Here is a 22,829-nt window from a genome sequence, read left to right on the forward strand (position 1 = left end):
TAACAGATGATTTCCATTTTACTATTCGGGGCATGCCCTATATACCAAATAGGCACAAATCTGATGTCCTAAAATAGGGCACATGAGAACATTTATTTACTGCATAAAATGTACCGATATTCTTCTCCCTTTATCAAATAATTCTTTCAAAGCTTCTTTCAAATATCACTATTTATTAAAATTCAATGTCACTCAACTTTTCAACCAAAGTATTACAGAAAGTAAAGTACATCTTCATAGGCCTGTTAACACTTGATGTTCATTCTGAGTCAGGCAGGGGAATGGGAAATATCACGGACCACTTACCTGACATGCATTATAAAGGAGTTGGTGTTCCAGTTTTTTAATACCCAGAATCTGCTGAAACATTTCATAGAGTTGTTCCTTGCTCAGAATAAGTTCAGAAACAGCACTTAGAGTCATTCTATTTGGCTGTTTGCACAAGTCCTCTTCACCCCTGTAAATGGCGTCATATTTGGCTATCCACGAACTCAGCACTGTCTCTTTGCTCAAGCCATCAATTTCTGGCAAACTCCGCACACGTTTTTCTATGTTTTTCTTGAATACCTCTCTGAAGTCATTAGCAGAACATCCTCCACTCTGAACCATCCTGGCCACTCGATCACTCTTCAGAAACACCTGAAAGACAGACACAAAAAAACCCCAAAATACTAATTTACAATTAGGCAGGGACACCAACAACACTTGCTTTTAGCAATCCAGCCAGAATTATGACACCTAATATTCTACAATGATTCAAAATGTTTTATAATACGTGGTAACTAATGACACAATGGAGACCCTCATACCTTCTAAAATGTTGAAACGTTTGGGAGAGACAGTAATGAGCGCAAAGGAACCTGTATGATCCAACTTAGACCAACATGCTCCCCACCTGAAGGTCACAGGCAACTCTGCAACTAAACGTTTTAGGAGTTGGTTAAGAAGGTAATTGGAGCATGAACACCCAACTTCCTCACCTGTACTTGAGAGTTCTGGCTCGTTTTTCAGCAGAGAGAGGGTCCCCAATTTTTTTAGTGAGGATCTGAAGGCCAAAAGTGTGATAAGTCTAGTATCCAAGTCAATAACCATCATGTATAACTGTCAATCAAAACTGCTCCACAGCTAGGAAGTTGGGTACAACTGTCCCCAATCCCTGATTTCATCAACTTCTCACATACTTTTCACAGTTTGGGAGAATGGATGATAGAAAAGCAAAACCTCAGGGCCGGCTCGGTGGCGCAGATGTTAAGTGCGCACGTTCTGCTTCTCGTGGCCCGGGGTTTGCTGGTTTGGATCCCGGGTGCAGACATATGGCACCACTTGGCAAGCCATGCTGTGGTAGGCGTCCCACATATAAAGTAGAGGAAGATGGGCATGGATGTTAGCTCAGGGCCAGTCTTCCTCAGCAAAAAGAGGAGGACTGGCAGCAGTTAGCTCAGGGCTAATCTTCCTCAAAAAAAAAAAGAAAGAAAAAAGAAAAACAAAACCTCTAGAAACTTCTAGCTGCCCATGAATACTAAGTAAGAAATAAAATACAAACAATGACAACCAGAGAGTAGGAAGAGATGGGGAATAATTAGTAATAAGGTCATATTGTGCAAGAGACATCAGACTTGGCATTAAATCTCTCCTTTCTTCTAAGTTACAGACCCAAATTATCAACAAATATCAGCCACGATCCATTAAACATCTATTCCACCATCAATATTCCTAAGAGTCCTCTATAGATTATATTTATTTCTGTTTTCTTCCTATAATGACAAAAAATTATTCCAGAAGAGTCTGTAGGACTATTTAATGCAGCCCCCATAAGTTATCTGTGTTATTAAGCTTATGGAACAAAAACTCAAGTAACTTTTAATCTAAGAACTGACTCATAATATTGAGGTACTCCCAAGTTATGACCCCACTACTTGGATCATGCTACCATGTCTGTCTGCGTATGGGCAAGTAGCATGCATATTCCATATAAAGGGACCTTACTTGTCCCACCGACCGGCACCTGAAGCAAACCTTTCCCCTACCACTCTCTCTCTCTCCCCTTTTAGGGTCATTCACACTAAATATTCATGTTTCCCATCTTTGCTCAATGGCCAGAGGATTGCTGACTCTCAAATATTCTGATTGACTAATGTACTGAACTAGGTATCTAAATTCTACATCCAACAAACATTGATAATACATACACACAATACTTCCTCTCTCTACCAGCTGTGGCTCCATTACTTACTATAGGAAAGACTGTCTTATTTTCTGTTTCTAAGCTAAAACTAATTAATTTTTAAGTGACAGGTATAAGAATAGTGTTTTTAATTGATCTAGATCAAGGAATATGAAATTAAGATATTTAACAATATATTTTATTTAAGAATGCCATTAACTACTTCAGAACACACAGGGTTGTCTTCATCTCCTTTCTCATCCTCATCCAATTGCACTACTCTCATTGGGCACTAGAATCAAGCTAAGCTATATATATATATATTTTCCTAATTTCTGTGATAGCTGAATCTTGTTAAATGGGAACATACAGAAGCTCTGTAGTCAAAGAGGGTTCATGGCACCAGTTGTCAATCTATTGCTTTTCAGCACTACCTTCCCATTGCCCTGCCTACGGCAGCTAGCACAATTTTAGAGGATGTTAGAGGGACATTGGAGGAAGAAGGGCTCTTCTTCCTAGTTCTCTTCTTACACCTGGAGGCACATGGCACCAACCCATGGGCAGTTCTTTCCAGACCCCTGAGGGAGACCTCCCAGTGCACCACCCCCACAGGCAGAGTCCCAGAGCTCTGCCATGCAGCCCCTCCCTAGAGACAACCTCCCTCCAGCACCTCAGAAGGCAGATTCCTCATGAGTCCCACTAATGTGGCACTTCAGTGAATTTGTCCTTTCATTGGGTGCTGTGCTTCCTATATCTGCTATTCCTGTATTCTTTAATTTTCCTTACCTGATATATCCAATTTTGTTTTTGTTTATATCAAATTTTCCCTGTTCAATTATTGTGTGGTTTCTGTCTCCAGATTGCACCCTGATACAGAAATACTGAAATGCTGCATGTAACATTACTTCCATGGGAAAATATTTGAAGTTGAAATAACTTTTAAAAATTTGGTAATTGTGTCTAAGGCTGGAATGGCAAGATATTTTTAAAGTGAGATATAAATATCTTAAGACTGCTTCAGAAAAACTTTTAATTACTTCGTATCTAATACTCTAAGTTGGCAGGCATTTTATTTTTTTCAATTTCTGCCTACCACAGTCAGTGTTAGATTCCACCAAGTAACCAAACAACATTTTGAAGCAAGGAAACTAATGAACTTATGTTTTTGGAATCTTTTTTTTTTTTTTTAAAAGATTGGCACCTGAGCTAACATCTGTTGCCAATTTTTTTTCTTCTTCTTCTCCCCAAAGCCTGCCAGTACGTAGAAGTACATTCTAGTTGTGGGTCCTTCTAGTTGTGGCATGTGGGACGCTGCCTCAGCATGGCCTGATGAGCGGTGCCATGTCCGCACTCAGGATCCGAACCAGTGAAACCCTGGGCCACCGAAGCGGAGCACACAAACTTAACCATTCTGCCATGGGGCCGGCCCCTGTTTTTAGAATCTTACATGCCCCATAAAACCATACCCAACACCATACCAACAGTCCAATTATACGTTATTTAATCAACATTTACTAAGTGGTAACAATGTGTCAGGCATTTTGCTAGGTGTTAGGGACACAAAGATGAATGCGCCAGACTCTGGCCTCAAACAGCTCAGACGACCTGAGAGAGACAGGACCCACAATGAACTGTAACAGGGTAAGAGCAGTAATAGAAACCTATGCAAAAGGAGACAAAGAAAAGGAAAGTCATTAACTCTGTTGTCTGGGGAGCAAGGTTGGGAAGGAGGGGGGCACAGGACAGAGACATGGGACCCATCATTTGATTGACCTGTGGGTTAAGTGAGGAGAAAAAGGAGAATAAAATACATTTCAGGAAAATAATAGAACAGAAGTAAAAAGCACAGAAGCATAAAACAGCATGGCCTGTTGAGGGACATGTAAGAATTTTCATACTGCAGGAGCATTAAACACAGAGTGAGGGGAGCAAAAGTTGTGCCAAGCAGACCAACAGAGACCAGATGACAAAATGCACCATGTGCCAAACAAGGAATCTGAGCTCTCTCTGATGACTGGGAGTCAGTGATGGCTGGGAGTCAGTGATGGCTGGGTAACTTAGGGACTGAAATTCTGAGGAGTATGATTTAGACAAATAACTGGCACCAGCATCAGGGGTAGATGACCACCAGAACAGAGAGTGGGATATCAGTTATCAGATGAGTACAGTAGACCAGGTGAAAAACAGTAAGGGATTGATCTAGGACAAAGGTCATAGGCTAGAGAGAGAAGTAGAGGCAAGAAAACACTGGGAGACAGAATTAACATATCATGGTGATTTACAGAACATGCAGGGGCAGGAAAAAAAATATGATTCAGTTTTTTACTAGGGTGCCTGGATTCCACTAACCAAAAATAAATACAGGTGGAGCAACATATTTGCATGTGTTTGTATATGGTGAGGGGTGTTAGGGGAGTCATGGATTATTAGTTTAGTTTTGGTAGAGGTCAGCTTTGAAGACAAACTATAGTAAAAATACAGAGTCAAGAACAAAACTCTATGAATGCCCTACATTGAAAGGGTTGGCAGCAGAACTGGATCCAGGAGAAGCTGGTAGTATCAGACAAGTAGAAGGAAAAATATGACATTAACAATCAACAGAGGAGACAGTCTTAAGAGAGAGAACGAGCATCAGGTGCTGCAAGAGAAACCAGCTAAAAGAAGAAGAGAATTGACTAGTCTTTATCACCACTAGGTCACCTTGGGCAGAGAAGATTTAGTGAAGCGGTCAAGAGTGGGGGCCAACCTGCAGGAGGGAGAAGAGGACAAGTGGCAATAGAGTTAAGACAGTAAATAAAAACTCTTCTTTTAAGAGGCTTGAATGAAAAAGGAAATGAGAGAGAGGAAGGCAAAAAGCTGGACTGGGAAATCACATTAGGCAATGAGAGAGACAAGTCAGGAAAGAGAGGCAGTTGAAGGTATGGACAACAGATAATAATGATGGCGCATCGCTTCGGAGATTAGTTTCTAAAAGACTGTTGTTTTTTCTCTCTCTCCAATCACTCGCGCTGGGGGAAGCAAGCTGCTATGAGGCAAGGAACGGAGGCCCTCTGTCTAATAGCCCCCAGTGAACTGAGGTCTGCCAAGAACCATGTGAGTGGGCTGGAAAGTAAATTCTTCAGCCTCAATTGAGCCATGAGATAACTGTAGTCTCAGCCGACAGCTTGACCCCAAGTCCATGAGAGACATTAGGCAGAAACATTCAGCTAAGCCACTCCAGACTCCTAATACTGAGAAAGTGTGAGGTAATATATATTTGTTGTTTAAGCTGCTAAATTTGGAGATAATTTGTTACAAAACAATAGATAATACATTCATTTATCCACATGGTTTATTCTCTTACTTCATTTGGGTCTCAGAACATCATATCCTGAGAGGAAGCCCTGCTCCTCCCCAATTCATCATACTTACCTGCTTACCTTGCTCTGTTTGTCTTTTTAGCACGTAGCACCACCAGATATGTATTGTCTATCTCTCCTTGAAATAGAAAGTAAGCGCCACCAGAGCAGAGACTTGTTTGCTAGTGAATCCAGTGCCTAGTGTAGAGCCAGTCCCACAGTAAGAGCTCCATAAAGATTTGTTGAAAAAAGTAATGACTATCTATAGACATTGAACTCTGCAAGGCGAAAGAAGAGGATTAAACAGGCATCCAGCTCACAGGTTTCCTACAATATGGACATCTGTGGGAAGGGAGTCAGGAGAGGGATAAATAGTGAAAACCTGAAGGCATAAGAAGTGGTATAGTTGAAACACATAAACTCCAGAAGCCAAGAGAGGTTTTCAAGAGGGAGGAAGAGCAATGATCTGAAAGCAGGAATGAGGAACAGTTCTCCTGGCCCTAGGCGGAGAAGAGAAAGGAAGGCTACTTTCTCTCCCTGTGTCCTCTTTGGGATTCCATGCTGTCCACCATCAGTTAGTTCTAGGGCACTCCACTTTGCAGATGCTCCCAATCCTGACACTGTCACAAAGCGTGATCCACCAGCCCTTCTATCCTAACCTCACTTCAGCTTCAAACTTGGAACTCCAATACCACCCAACATCTCTCCACAGATGTCCCGCTGGCACCCTAAACTTAACAAGTTTTAAATCTTTGATACCAATGTTAGATTACCAGATACCTTGAGAGACCTGGAAACCATTCTCAACTCCTCCGTCTCCTCCATGTTATTTTTTCCAACATACAGCTAGTCACCAAACCCTGCTGATTCTGCCCCCTAAACTCCTATGGAATCCTTCTTTGCCTCTTCATTCCTCACAAGAGTTCTTCATGCCCGTCTCTGTGGGACTCAACTGGATAAGACAAAGAGCCTCTGAACTAGTCTTCCTGCCTCAGAAGTCTTCCTGGCAGCCATCCCACTCCAACCACCATTTTTCCCAACTTGTTTTCTTCGTTGGTATCAAATAAATACTTCTTGTAAAAGAAAAATCTGGTCATTTCAATCCTTCTCCAGTTTAAAATTCTTCACTGAGTTTCCATCAAAACCACCAAGGCCTCTGAAGTTCTACTTCAACTGGCCCCACACAAGTCATTCTCTCTCACTCAATCTCCATACTCCATCTCCACTGCCTTCTCTCAAAAACTTCACACTGCCCATCTCACCATCATCTAACTATCTCTTATCAACTCTTTAGACCCACACTCAGCTGACCTTCCTCAGTGATCCCTTCCCCATTCCCTCCGAATTGCCCAGATCTAGTGTTGTTTGTATGTGATAACCGGTTTAGATAATTAAACTAATAATTTCCCCATCCATGCATTTGCATAATTTAAGTAACTAGCCAGGAAGGTTTACTGATTTTCAACTATATGCTTAAAGAAGAAAGAAGACATAGACGTTGTCCAGATGAATGGAGGAAGGAAAGACATCCTAGTGGGAAGGAAGCCCAATAAGTGATAAAAGAGGAAAGTGAAACTAGTGTTGTGAGGAAAATAAAATGTATATTGTCTAAAAAAACACAATATTGTTTAATTCTCATAATCTGTGCTGTTCTTACAGAAATAATGAGTTTTTAAAAATAATTTTTCAGGTGTTCTCCATTACAAAACTGTAATGATGATGCATTTAGTCTCACCAGATATTAAATCTCTCACTCCTGTATCGTTTCACAACAACAGTTATCAAGTTAAAGGCAGGTAAAGCGTGGCCACATGCTCACTGGTTCTAGAGCTGGTCTCCCGGTCTTGAGTGCACATACACCAGCTTTCTGCTCTCAGCCCCGGGATCCCCCATGAAATTCTGTCTGGAGGACATACAATAGGGCTCCACGCTGGTGCTGAAGCAGTTATGAGAACTTAGTATATCAATCAACCCACTGATGAGCACCTATTTTGTCTCCCTAGAGCTCTTCAACCATTATCTCCTCAAATCCTCACAAATGCTCTGTCTTTTACAGATTAAGCGGTCTAGGCTGAGAAGTTCAGTGAGTGGCCCAAGATCACAGTTATTGGGAAATTAGAGACTGAATGCTGGCTTTGGGAATCCAAAAGCAACATTCCTTTACTTACTCTTCTCTCCCACTTCCCCACTCCACCATACCCCACTCCCGCTAACAGTTTATCCTCTAGCAGCCACATGTTCTGCTGGGTGCTGGCCAACACCTACGGAATAACCAATTAATGACCTTCTTGCGAAAATGCCACCAAATACACAATTGATTCAGTGTGGGGGTTAGGAACCTGACATCAGAAAACTATACCATAGAATGTAAGTTACGTTTCTCACATTTCAGAGAGTTTTAACTTCTACATGGGCCCCCTATCTGAGCACCACCAATACCATCTTTTCCATTCATGTACTTAGCTCATATACTAAAGAAGTCTGAATATCTTAAAGTCATGGTGCACTAACAACAAAATTAAAACGTGATAACTACCACAAGAAATTATATCTGCAAAGGGTAAGTCTGCACAGCTGTCCAAATAAGATTTCAAATACACTTTTCCACAGAAGCACGTATTGTTCACACATTGCTTTTGATCTGAACCATGCATTGCTTCTTTGATTCAAAAGGACTGTATAATGACAAGAAAAACACTATCTGCTTGCCAAATCATTGTGGCCATCCATGAGATGGTTCCTGGGAAGGCTGCCAACGTGTTAAGCCAGGAGAACGTTGACAAAGTACAAGAGCTCCACTTATAAGGGATGTCTTTTTCTCCTTAATAATGCCAAGTAAACTGTTCTCTAATAATTCTCATAATCTATTCTATCCATGGAGAAACAGTGATAGTTTTTTAAACTATTCTTCAAGTGTTCTCAATTCATAAAGCTTTAACAGTGATTAATTGTCTCACCAGGTGTTAAATAATTTCTAGTTTTCCAGTGTGAACACTAGTATTTCTTATCAGGTCATTTCGCATGCCCAAAGCCAGTCGATGGATTCCCCGGCACTGTATTGTGCCAGTCTCCATCCATTGTAGTCTCCCTCAGTCTACCTTTCCAGCCTTCTCTTTCACTGCTTCCGAGAGCATATTTTCTGTTCCAATAAAGAGGAACACTTGCTTAGCCCTCAGTTCTCTCCATGTTTCCCTCACACCTCATCCATTTGTTCCATAAATATTTAGAGACATACTATGTGCTAGGCAATGTGCTCGGCGCTGGGAATTTACTGGTGAGCAAAATAACATGGGTTTGCTGCCTTCACAGACCTTATAGTGGGGGAAACAAATAATTGCACAAATTAAAATGACTGCAGCTCAATAAATACTGAGAATTTCTGGAGCCATGAAGTTTGTAACAAGGTTTTGAAAGTAGTCAAGGTCACAGAGGCTTCCCTGAGGAGGTGAGTGGAGATCTAAAGACCAAAATTAATTAGTTTGGAAATGAGGAGAGACCAAGGGACAGTGGGAGCAGGGGGGCACAGCTAGTCCAAATGGGCTTGAAAAAGGTTCCTTGGGCTGCAGTGAAGGGACCAAGGGCACAGTGGTATGAGAGGAGGTACAGGCTTTGTAAGCCCTGGGAAGGCCTCTGGTCTTTAGCCCAAGAGCACGGAATACCATCCAAACATTTACGTCAAGGAATTTCATGATAAAAACTGCATTTTGAAAAAAGCTAAATTTCTTCTACGGGCTTTGCATATATTAACCCTCACAACCACACAAAGTAGGTGCTAGTATCTATTTTACAGGTAAAAAACAAAAGCATAGAGAGACAGAGACACATGCCCAAGGTCACAAAACCAGACCATGGAGGAGTCAAGATTTAAGCCCAGTCTTGTTCCATAGTCCCCCCCCGTTCACCACCATGCAATTGAATTTGGCAATTTATCAACTTATGGCTCATTAAATGGAGCTGGAGAGGGCAAGGAGTGGGTGGATTGCGGATTAGGAGGTAGAATGTACTCCTGCTATTCTCTACCTTCTTTGTGAAGCCTCCCACAGCTTGACGCCATTTCTTGATTCTGAGCCCTCTCAGCACCTTCTCCATCCTCCCTGAAGGTATTCAACATACCTGTCCGCATGTTGTAGCAAATTCTGTGTAACATCATTGCCTTTCTCCCATGCTTAGACTAGGAACTTCATTAGACCCACACGTTTAAAGCCTCTTTAGGGTCTGCTATCATTAGACACTCAAATTTTAAAAGAAGTCATTAGGTCCTTAGAGTAGTAATGGACTTTGGAAAGTTAATAAATCCAAAGGGTGGTGTTTTGACCAGCGTAGGATGAAGTTTTCACTGATTCAATGTAAAAAGGTGAATACAAAGATCACAAAGTAATTTTAATAAAGCTAAATTTATTCAATATTTTAATACCAGAAATCATAGCAAGTCACTTCTTTGTAACACAATGTTACAGTAAATTGTGGGTTAATTTTTTTGTTGTAGTGGTTAATGATCCTTCTTGGCAAATAATAGTTAAAAAAAAAAGTTATACTTGACCTGTTTTTTTTGATTCATCAATTCCAAAAGGTTTGGAAACCACTGATTTAACCAGTCCCATTCCCTTACTTACCAAATGTGAATAAATTATAACTTAAAACCAATAGTAAAATATCTTAGTTAAAAAATAAACTTAAATGATACCTCCAGACTTTATCTGTAAACTAGGAAGCAGGTGCTCTCAAAGTCCATTCCTTTTAACTATAATCTAAACTATAACTAAACTAAGATCTAACTATAACTTAAATCCCTTAGAGCAAGTCTAAAGCCCCCAAACTATCAAAGTCTTCTAACACAGTCTGTGGCAAGAACTGAGATGTTTATATTCAAATGAACATAAATGTGATTTGAAAACTATAAAGCCTTTAAAAAAAAAAAAAATACTGTGGCTGGCCCGTTGGCATAGCGGTTAAGTTTGCATGCTCTGCTTTGGCAGCCTGGGGTTCGCCAGTTCAGATCCCGGGCGTGGACCTATGCACTGCTTATCAAGCCATGCTGTGGCAGGCATCCCACATATCAAATAGAGGAACATGAGCACAGATGTTAGCTCAAGACCAGTTTTCCTCAGGAAAAAAAGAGGAGGATTGGTGGCAGATGTTAGCTCAGGGCTAACTTTCCTCAAAAAGAACCCCCATACATATAGTATTCCCATCATCTGATCAATTTTACAAAGTTTTCATAAAGCTTTTTTTTCTATTATCAGGTAACAGCAGATCCTCTAGTCTTCCTTGATAGGTATTTTCCATCTCACTGATTAGCTTAAATCTCTCTAAGCTGATGGCAAATTCTCCTTAACCCTATCACTAGAGAACCTGAAACTAAAGAATTTACCAAGCCACTCACTCTGAGCACAAATATAAATGGAGAAACAACACCACTGGGCACTAGCTGGGCTTCCAATCTGTATAACACTGAGACCCTGAAGAAGAAAGATCATGTTCACAGTGGACCAGGGAGCCATGACATGGTATGTGAACTTCTAAAGTAAATTTCTTTTTTTTTTAAAGATTGGCACATGATCTAACAACTGTTGCCAATCTTCTTTTTTTTTTTCCCCTGATTTTTTCTCCTCAAATCCCCCCAGTACCTAGTTGCATACTTTAGTTGTGGGTCCTTCTAGTTGTGGCATGTGGCACGCCGCCTCAACATGGCCTAACAAGCAGTGCCATGTCCACGCCCAGGATCCAAACCCTGGGCTGCCGAAGCTGAGCGCACGAACTTAACTACTCGGCCAAGGGGCCTGCCCCTAAAGTTAATTTCTATATGTGTATATAAAGCAAAAGAAAAGTGCCACCTCTCCCAACCATCTTCACCTTTCCCTTATTTCATTCAATGTTTCATGGTATGATAGAAATGTCTGAAAGTTCCTGGGTTGGGCTACCTTACTCTGCCTATTCTATGAAGAGGTTTTTTGGGTTTTTTTACTCCTCACTATAATAATAAAGAAAATAAATTTTAAAAATTTATTACTTTTTGAGTCTCATAATATCTAATCTTCAATGAGTATTTTAAATGATTTATCTTTATTATATGGAACAAAGAAAACATGCTGTCTTCCAGCTTTACAATATTCCAACTTCGCCTGTGTAATGCAGCTCACCTCACCCTCACTTCTGCCCCACTCTCTTCTCATCGGCTGGGAAATAACATAACAAAAATCAGAGGGGAATCTGATCTGAGTGTTCAAGGTGTGACACAAGCTGAGAGACTCTGAACCATTCTGAGTCGGTTTCCTCACAGGTGGAAGAGGGATAATATCACTTTTTCCAAGGCAAGTTTTTTGAGTATTATATGAGATATCAGTGAAGTAAGTTTTTAAACAGCGTAATGCAAAGCATGATCCATGGATCAATGTCATACCCCAATTGTCATCTGCCCCTCAACAAGTACAAAGTTTTCAGAAACCTGAAGTCATATGACATTACCATGACACCCAAAAGCATGATCTTATACCAACATTTTGTTATGAAAACGTCTAAACATACAGAAAAGTTGAAAAAGTTTATAGTGGCTTGGCAATCACTGAGTTAACCAATCCCATTCCTTTACTTATCAAATGTGAAGAAATCATAACTTAAAACTAAAGCAATCTCGTGTTCTGACATACTTCCTACCTAGATTCTACAAATAACATTTTACCCTAGTTTTTCTTTCACGTATCCATCTGTTCCTCATCAAACCAAATTATTTTTGTTATGCACTTCAGAGTAAGTCAAATATATGATTTTCTATATATTTTTTAAATTCACAATGGATTAGAAAACAAACACTGGTCCTTTGCTGCAGATCCTGTATATCAAGAAACTTTTCTTTGAGAAGATGAGTGATGCAGACTAATGTTGACGCAGAGGTTGGGAGAAAAGATATTTTTAAAAACCAAATCATTACATTTTCCACAACACTAGCAGGATAGCAGAGAATGAGCTACTACCCTTTCAGATTCTAGGTTTATAAACCATGAATCTTGAGGACAGCAAGTTATCTACTCTTATTAAGACAGGCCTACAGCAGAGGAATGAAGTTCAAAAATGAAAAAGGAAAAACTCTGGAAAGTAAATCAATCTTAGAAGCAAACATTCTGTTAAATCAAAGAAAAATGAACCCAAAACTTGTTGACTACATTTCCCTGGCATATAGTGGCTGTCAAATATTTGTTGAATGAATTTTGCAGTTTATACCTTGTAGTTATTTATTTTTCCACCAGATGGCAACTATGCATGGAATAACAATATAGGTTTTTCATCCCAGAATCTGATTTTCAGGATTGTGCGAGACCTCAAAGGCATAAATCCAATCATCCTTCCATAGCCTGAATTCTCTCACCACCACCACCAATAAAATGACATCCAACTCCTGTAGGGAAGAGAAACTCTCTGCTCTGAGGCAATAACCTGTCTATAGGCAGAACCAACCACTGGAAAGTTCTTTGTTTCCAGGTGGCAACATTCTCCCTACAGCTATCCTTCTCTCACCTAGTTCTAACTCCCAGAATAACAAAGAAAGTCTAAATTCTTCCCAAGGCCATTCTTCAAGTGTTTGATGGCAGCTAACACTGTCTTCAGCCTTCCAGGCTAAAGATACCTCAGACGACAAGACCCCCTTAAGTAACCTGGTAGCTATCCTTGGCACACGCTCCACTTTTCCTGTACGTGTTCTAGTGGAGAATTCCCTTCAGGTCTTTGTTCAGTTGTCGATCTTCTTGGTGAAGCCTCCTCTATGTGAAATTGCAATTCTACTTTCCACAGCTCCCATGCTACTTTCAGTTTTATTTTACTCCACACCACTTAACATTATTTAACATATTTTATATTTATTTTATATTTTCTTCCCACTAGAAAGCAAGTTCCCTGAGGGCAGTGTGTTTTGTATGGTTCACCCCTGTGTTTCCAGGGCAATCATTATTCGTTGAATAATGAAGTGATTAATCAATGAACCTGTCATTGGGTAAGATCTCACTATCAAGGAAAAGGACAGTAATTAATTCTAGTCACAAAAGCAATGTTATTAATGCAGAAGATACCACACACACTCAGATGACCCACTTAGATGTCCAATGGCTCATCCTGCACTTATTTCCAGCTATATTTTTATGAACGTTAAATTGAGTCTCTTCTCTCCGGTATTTGTTAAGCTGATTTCAAGGACCCAAACCTAGGAATTTACACAATTCCCTTGTGAATTTCATCTATTGCCCACTGTTTCAGTACGTTGAGATCTTTTCACACCTTTAGTGAATAGGTGGTCTTAAAAACTATCCTTTTCCAGTGTGGGTTGCCCAATCCAGTGTGTGGACTGGCCTAGCTGTTTCTGCTTTTTTGGGTTTTCTTCTATACTTCTAATTGTAATTCACAAATTGTCAAAAAGTGTCTACTTGTTTTCTCACAACTCCCGTGGCAGTGTGACAGCGGTAGCAGAGAAACCAGAACTGGGAGAGAAAAGAAGCAAGCAAGTATGTGCACAAGTCATGCATAAATCAGAGAGCAGCTGGACACATGAAATATGGCTAAATGTGTCTCTTAACTTAGCGTAATAGCAACTATTATTTGTGTAGTGCTTTAAGATTCACAATTACACTTATACTATATCTGATTACAACTGTGATGCATCCTTTTCCGAAAATTAATTGACCCTCTGAGACAGTAGAGGTTCTTAAACTTGAATGTCCATCAGAAGCAGCTGGAGGACTTGTTAAGACAGCTCGTTGGGCCCCTCAGAGTTTGACTCCATATGTCTGCAGTGGGGCCTAAGAAATTGCATTTCTAACTAGTTCAGGTGATGCTGATGCTGCTGGTTTAAGGACCACTGCGCTGAGATGCTTTGCCCTGAGAACAGGATATGAATGCAGGTCATCCAAAATAAAGGCGTCGTATTCTTTTCAATAGTTAACTGTACTTCTCATGCCTGGACTTTTAAAAAGGCTTGATATCAATTATTAGGGGAATTGCAAAAATCCTACCATTGGCAAACTTAAGAAAGCCTACTTAAAAACACTCTAAATAATCTTTTTTTTTTTTAAAGACAAAAGAGCTACCAACTCCAGAATCAATACTTCCTAAATGGAAGCACCCATTCCTAGAGCTCAAGTTTCCTTTTCCACTCAGCTATACCCAGCCCACATCTTTACTCTCCCACATATGCCTTTATCTTTCCTAATTTCCTTGAAATCTCATGAGTTATCACCTCCCGCTGGCAGTTCCAATACCTTTATCTAGGACTTTTCCTCCAAGGCCCACTCCTTTAAGTCTTCAAAACTGGACTCATCCTAATACTTTCTCCTTTACTTAAAAACTAGCTTATTAAGCTAATTGTAGCGTAATGGTTAAGACCAGGAGCTACAGATCCAGACCAAGTTCAAACAGAGGCTCTGACACATACTGGCTGTTTAGCTTGGGGCAAGTTACTTAGCTTCTCTGGGTCTCAGTTTCCTCAGTAAAGAATGAAAATACTTATAATGTCTACCTCATAAAGTTATTGTTAGGATTAAATGAGTTTCTACTTGTTAAGAGCAAATAACAGCACCCTGGTATGTTGTAGCTATTGTCACTACCACCTTCACCATCCCTATCACAATCGCCAGCTTCACTCAGGCTGCAAAGCATTTTTGAGGGAAAAGCCATGCAGCATTATAAACGTGGGCACTACAAGATAGCGGTCCAAAACAGTAATCTTAAAATCAACATAATAGTAAATCACCACTGATGTAAAAGCAAATGGTGGGTCATTTTGTTCATAAATTACCACAATTGAGCACTTACCATATATCAAGGCTTTTGCTAAATTGTTACATTAACCTAATTTGTATAAACCTATATGTTCAGCTGTAGGTTGGGTAGTGGACATCACCCAACAAGTACTTTGGGTTCCTCAAGTCGAGCATACTCAAAGTTTGAACTCCTCTTCTACCCCAAACTTGCTTCACCTAACTGTATTTTCTACCTCACTGAATGGCATCACCACCTAGTGGCCCAGGCCAGAACCAAGAAGTCATCCTGACTCTTCACCCTTTCTCAACTCCTCCTGGCTCACACCCTCCTCTTGTACATTCACTGTGTGCTACTGAACTGGAGATGAACTGAAGACAAAGGTTGTGGGTATAAGGAAGCTATGATCAGTGTTACCTTGGTCATTAAAAAATGAAGTAGAAAATTCACATCAGCAAATGAAGTCATGAAAGAGCATATTATCTTGGAGGTGGCCCACCTTATATTCATCTCACCCAATTCACTCCCCACTGCCTTAGTTCACATTTTTACTTTATCACTCTTAGATGATTCCAATAGCCTCTGGAATTCCCTGTCTTCATTTTTCAAGTTCCTTAATGAAAATTCTACATGACACTCAAAACTTCTTTACAAAACACTGCTGTTCACACTGTTCTCTCCATTAGAATGACCTTTTTCCCAATCCAGTAGCTCCATTTCAAATGTTACTTCTTTAAGTGTTCCCTGCTTCACTAGCTGAAATCTACTCCTTCATATTCCCAGAAGCCTCTATCACTTCCTTTCCATGAAATGTGACCCTCTATAACTTGATACTTAGATTTCTACCTAAATATTTTCAGTCAAGTGAAAACAAGCCAATCTGAAGGAAGCAAAGGATGAACTTGGGAACTTGATTCATGTGAAGGCTCTCTGGAATAGCTCTATGGCAGTGGTTCTCAGTCTTGTCTGTACACTGGAATCACCTGCGTAACTAAAAATACTGATGCCTGGGTCCCAGCCCAGAGGTCTTAGGTGCAGCCTGGGCATCAACCGTCTTAAAAGCTCTCCAGGTGATTCTGATCTGTAGCCAAGGTTGAGAAGCACTGCTTTATGGGGAATAAAAAAAGGAGTGAAGACATTAATAAAGGATTTTAAAATAGAAGATCTGGTGGAAATCAGTAGAGATGACAAGGTAGGCAAACGGTACTGTAGAGAAAGTCATTTGGTAGAGTTAAACTAATGGCTTATAAATGGTTCCAGGCTGAAGCTGGAAAAGATAAGATGGGCAGGGAAAGGATGGTTAAGGGAAATTCTGCTTGGAATGAGAAAAAATAGCATGTGGTGGAAATGAGAGGTCAAATGAACTCAGAGAGGGAATTCTGAAAAAGACGCTGTAAGTCAGGAAGTTTTCAAAAATGACAGACCCTGATGTGTGGCAACAATCTGCTGAATTGGGAGGTGAACGTTACGGTTGTAGAAAAGTTTTGAAATCAGGGTTACCTTGGTCATCAATGACCAGGAAGAGGAAAAGTCAAATCAGCAGCTGAAATCATCAAGGAGCACGGTACCTTGGAAGTCTGACAAAGATGACAGCATGATTGTGGAGAGAGGTGTTATAGGTTGTGGAGTAGCTGTGAGAAAGGGAAGTTTTGTGGAGAGATTATGATGGAACAACTCTAACACCTGTGCATAGGGAAGAGATCATCTAAAGTACATTATCCCCACTTCCTCCCCCAAAAAAGAGGAATTTTTCTCTGTCCCAAAAAAGTTCTTGTGGTTTAGAAAACCAGGTATGTGTTTTAAGATATTTCTGTGTTGGTAATTGTAATAACCCATAATCTTACTTTTCATCATTAACATTTTAAAAAATGCCATAAATATAAAACCAAATAAACATTCTAAAATACAAAAACTGGCACTCGTAGGAAACGATGCAATAGGAACACAGGGTTGCCATTAAAATGACTCCTTCACAGTATCAACATAGGAGGCCTTCCTCTTTTTGCTTCAATGCTTCTCCAAACCCTGATTCCTTTCCCCTACTTGCTTCTGGCACGCTGCTTCAAAAACCAATGAGTTTGTAAAAGGAGAAAACGCCTTCACTGTACACTAAGCTTAAACACCATCAGAAACGCCAGATCCCTGGCTCACTAAATCTTTTGATATACTCATAGTATTGTAAATGTTATGGCTGACCAAATTTCTACAAGATAACCGCATTATAACAATTCCAGAGCAAGAGACAGGAATACTGTCAGTGTAGTGTGTCTCGTAACACGAGAAACTGTATAGATTAATTCCCCAAAGCATCACCCAATCAGAGATAAATGGTCTTAGAATCATTTTTACTTTAGTAAATATTAAACCTAATTTATCCTAGTAAAAAAAAGATTAACTTTTATAAGAAACATCAACCCCCTACCTAGCAGAGGTGAGCATGGGGAATCAATTTTATTACCAGAGAATGCAAAAGGATATACAAAGGAGAAATGTAAGGGAATCCAGAATAGTACTGGTATTAGGGGCAAAGTAATTCACATTGTGGTCCCATGTCATTATGGTAAAACATATTTGTATCACTAGGTACAAAAGAAGATGGTATAGCCCACAGGATAGGTAAAAATCTACCACAACAAATAACACCTAACATTTGACATAGCAGTGCTTTTCCCAGGTCCTAGTTATTAAACCCAGAGTAAAAGCGGTTTATTGATCTGTTTACAACATTCTAAAGACAAGGTTTAAAACTGCTGTTTTGTTCTGACATAAACCGCTATGGAAAGCACTTAGACCACCGCCTGCTACACGGTAGGCACTCAGCAATGATAGTTCAAGTTCACTGACTCGACCTTTCCTTCCCCACTTCAAACAGATTCTAATCACCCTTTAAAGAACATCCACTGAAAATTCTCAAATCAAGACAACAAACATTATGTTAAATGTTCAATGTCCTTATTAACAAGTGACAACTCATTATGTAAGTGCATAAGTGCTAACTACTTACACATGAAGGTAAGTCAGGTTTAAGGCTGACAATGATGAATAAAGGAAAGAAAGGAGAAACCAATGAGGGCACAGAGGAAGGACAGACAGAACACAATGTGAGTGTCAGTGTGAAGTACAAATTCTTTAAGCGCTAGGTCTATCATGGAACATGTACCCCACATGAATTTGCTAGGAGTACACGGATCTGTAATGATCCTGGCTAAGAGTACACAGAGCTGTCAAGTTCCTAGAACCCTGGGTTTGCGGACTGCCAGCACTGCTAGATGCATCCATCTCTATAGCTCCAATGATTGTCTTGGGCAACCAGTGGAAGTCACTTTAGCCACCCCCATAAGCAGAGGCACCAAAAGTGGCCAGAGAATGACAGCTTATCCTAGCTTAGGACCTGATCCTACGAGGAGTGGCTCCCATAGGGCCTCAGTGTCCTGTCTCTTCAATGTGATCCTTGCTTCCCCAGGAAATGACTTTGCTCTCCCAGGGTAAACTTAAAAAGGCACTCAAAACAGTTTTTCTGCTAAATCCTCCAGTACTGGTGCTATGCACATCTTTCAAGGCACATCTCTTAACTTAGTCAAAACATCTCCAGGGCTGGGTATAAAAAGGCCTGTGGTGTACCAGCAAGGCATCGCTCCCATCTGGTCACGTGTCCAGATTTTGCTGTGTCCCATTCCCCCTGGCCTTAGATGAGCATCCCTTACCCCGTCTTTAAATAGTCTTCCTCTGCATTGCAGTAAGAACCAACTATCACCCTTCTTTCCATCTCTGAATTCTGCTATTATTACCACCACTAGGCAACCCACAAAATTCCTCTTAGATCTCTCTAGAGATCTCTCTCCAGGGTTGCACAGGAATTCAAACCCCACTGTCAGCCCTGGAGAGTTCAAAGCTCCTCGTTAAAACTATGCATACTAAATTGTAATAATGAATTCTTGGCTTAAAAATCCTAATTTTCTATTTTGTCAGAGTGACTTAGGATGATAATTTACAAGATTAAGTTCCTATTGTTTTGTATGATTGGGATAAACTGCGCCGTTTTTCAGATTAACACATAACAGTTGATTATGAAAAAGACATTTATCATTATTTATTCATTCTCTCAAGAATATCTGCCTGCCCAGCACTGTGCTAGATCCTGGGAATATAGGAAACAAAACAAACACAATCCCACGATGTCATAATAACTTCTACATCGTGATTCTTATCTCCAAAATGATCTGGAATATTTGAAATATTTAATGGCAAAAAATAAACTAGGCAGCATGGTGGTACACATAAATAATTACACCATGACTAAATATCATAGGAATTCTTTATCATTTAAATCTCTCTACATATTATGAACATGTAACAATTAGGATAAGCAATATTGGGCACTGAAATATTTGCTGTTCACTTAAAAGCACGCTAGTATTTTACTTTTAAAACTGCTATAACTATGCATATGCAGACCACATAAAATGTACTAATTGCATGAATAATTGCTTGAAGAGAACTGTTTGTCAATAGCGAGAGTAATAAAATTCTGCATAGCAAAATTTTCAAATCAAGAATAAAAAGCACAGCACAATGACTTCAAAATTAATATATTGTACTATAAATGTAATGTCAAAAGATACATTATTTTTTACATGCCAGGAAGAGTAAAATTCATGTTTTTCAAACTTAATTGATGGTTTCTGTATTATAAGGAACAAGCAAATATATTCACAATTTTCTTACCAAAATAGAGCCCAATATATGTACAAAAACAGGGGAAAAGTTTGTCCTTGGTTTTAACATGCATGTGTACATAGAAATATATGTGTACAGAGAAAACACATATACTCACAAGAGTAACATACATTGACAAAATATTACATTTAGCCAAGGTAAAAAATGAAACAAAAAATCCTGCTAGGCCTTTTTTCTGTCTTTGAGGCTTCACAAAGAATGTAGAAAACTACCAAAGCAACAAAAAAGGACACAAAAGCACACTTCAAACAAACTGCTCATCAGTATTAGGACCTGATTTGACAAACAGGTTTAATCCACTTCCTCAAAGGTCATGCTGTCAAGGTGAAGGATGAACTTCTTCCACTACTGAATTAGGCTGGCTGGCATTCTGACAGACAGGGTGCTCCTCCTCCTCCACAGGAGTCACTTTATCTGCCCTTCCTGCAGGAGAAAGTTCATTATTCGTCCCCTCTTCACTAGGTGTTAGGGTACCAAGTAATTCATTAGCCATTAGAACTTGCAAAGATTCTGTTCCATCTTCAACATCCACTTGAATCCCCAAAGCCTTAAGAATGTCACATTTGCACATGGGGCATGTCCCATGGGCTAGAATCCAGGGGTCAATGCAATTCTTGTGGAAAAAATGTTTACAAGTCAAAACACGAACTGTATCATTAGGCTTATAGAGTTCAAAGCAAACTACGCAGCTATCTCTATTTGCACTTATTTCCTCGTCCCCCTCCTTTAGCACCCGAAGTTGAAGCTGGCTAAATGCTTTCTTGAGGTCTCTTCTTAATCGCTGCCATCTCCTGTTCTGAATCCTTGCTACCCAAAGTCTTCGAATATGATAAAAGATGAAATATGCTAAAGTAGCGGTTGTGACGATCACAAAAGAGACAAAATAGTGATTCATCCAGATGAAGTGTCTCCTCCCCACCTCAACCATAGCTGTAACGTGAACTCCCTTCTGAATTAAATGCAAGATCTCCATGCCTTTCAAGTTACCAATCATCACCACGACAATGTCTTCAAATACCTGATGAGACATGGGAAAAACCTGATTGCCAGTTCCTGGAAAGTTATAAATGATCACTCCGCTGGCTCCCTTCTCAACAGCCACTTTAATTTTCTGTGTGAAGGTACAACCTCCCCGTTCAATAAGTGCGAGCCACCTCTCTGAGTTTGTTGATCTGCCAAAAGTGGTGCTGGGATTACAAGCATTTTGAATTTTCCCTTCTGGTGGCACGATAACTCCTGCTATTCTCTTCAAAGTGGAGCTTCTTCCAAATACTCCAGTCTCCCCCAACTCTGACAACATACGATTCCCCACATGAAATGATATGTTCATGTAAGCGGTCCAAACAGCACTGGCTCTGCAACAATTCTGACTAAGAAGCCAAAAAAGACTGAATCTTATAAGCCAGGAAGATGCGATGCTGTTTCTCCAACTGCCGATCTTGAGTAGTTTCATCTCTCACTTCGCCTAGTGACTGAAGGACCAGCCCAACAGAAAGATGTCGCTTCCACATCTGTTGACGATCAATTTAAGATAACAAAATGAAAAAAAAAAAACTTTGCGGGTGAAAATAAGTTCCACTGTCTTCCAGCATGTCTTAAAGATGTCTCATGAGTTTCAGATGTTTTATTAGAGAGAGAGAGAAAATTTTAAACTGAAAAAAATCCCAGTCTCACTACTGTTAACTCCAGATACTGCTTACTGTTGGGTGATGTGATTATGACATCAAAGACTCCACAGCCAACTAGAGAAGAGCTTGCAGTGTGCTGTAAATTCATTGGCTTAAATGTTTAACATGTTGTTATGGGTGATTTCTGTGATGTTATAAAACGGATTCAATCCCTGAGCTACATGTAATGTTAGCAGGTATCACTTTAAAAATTAGAAGTCATATAATGCATTTTAAAACCGGAAAGCATATGCAAAAGTGCCATATAATTATCATTTTTGTTCACAATAAATGAAGTTATTGCCAACAAAATGGCAAATTTTGAACATTAAAAATTAGAGGCCGGCCCTGTGGCCAAGTGGTTAAGTTTGTGCGCTCCGCTTCGGCGGCCCAGGGTTTTGGTGGTTTGGATCCTGGGCACGGATATGGCACCGCTCATCAGGGATGTTGAGGCGACATCCCACATAACACAACCAGAGGCACTCACAACTAGAATAAACAACCATGTACTGGAGACTTTGGGAAGAAGAAGGAAAAAAAAGAAAAAATTGGCAACAAATGTTAGCTCAGGTGCCAATGTTTAAAAAAAAAAAAAATTAGCACGATGACCAAATATGTGGTAAAAGCAGTGAATTCTGTAACACCATTTTTGATTCACAATTGGTCACAGTGTGAATTTTGTACTTATTATTTAAACCACCATAGTAAATCTGTTTACTAATACCTGTGCAGAGGTGGGTTGGTCCAGTTTGGTTTTGATTTTTGAAATTAGAGTATCCTCTTAAATTATTTCAGCCTCACTTCCTCATTCCTCACCAACTATAGAGATGACAGCAATAAAGACAGAAAAGACTAATCTCATTTCTCTGCAGACCTTGACATCTGTTACTAAACAATATTTTTGAGAGGAGGAAGGATGCATGGGAAAAAATTACATCTAGCACAATACATTTTAAACAAAAATGTAGGTATTGATTTTAAAAAGAAAAACTTCAAGGTTCCCACTTAAAGTTAACCACTGACCACCCTAACTGCTAAAGGTCATAAATGCCCTTAACTAAATGTTTGCCAAAAAAATCAACAAATGTCCCTGGTGGAAGACCCCACATACACACTATCAACTCTGCCTATATTTTTGCTACATAAACTTATGTCAATGGCACAATATGACTTCACAACCAA

General features: G+C 39.8%; 2 protein-coding genes across 11 annotated transcripts in view; both read right to left on the reverse strand.

Moving 5' to 3' along the window:
• Positions 1-22,829, reverse strand: part of CADPS2 (calcium dependent secretion activator 2) — a 496,507-nt gene that overhangs the window by 314,641 nt on the left and 159,037 nt on the right. For all 10 annotated transcript variants that reach the window (XM_044759580.2, XM_044759476.2, XM_070512671.1 and 7 more), the window contains exon 3: positions 307-639. In XM_044759580.2, the coding sequence (XP_044615515.1) occupies positions 307-639 (333 nt within the window). The remainder of the gene's footprint in view (positions 1-306; positions 640-22,829) is intronic.
• Positions 20,166-21,558, reverse strand: RNF133 (ring finger protein 133). Its single transcript, XM_014839149.3, has one exon. The coding sequence runs from the start codon at positions 21,431-21,433 to the stop codon at positions 20,300-20,302; it is 1,134 nt and encodes a 377-aa protein (XP_014694635.1). The 5' UTR covers positions 21,434-21,558; the 3' UTR covers positions 20,166-20,299.

This window comes from Equus asinus, chromosome 1 (genome assembly GCF_041296235.1).
Source record: "Equus asinus isolate D_3611 breed Donkey chromosome 1, EquAss-T2T_v2, whole genome shotgun sequence".
Classification (NCBI taxonomy): domain Eukaryota; kingdom Metazoa; phylum Chordata; class Mammalia; order Perissodactyla; family Equidae; genus Equus; species Equus asinus.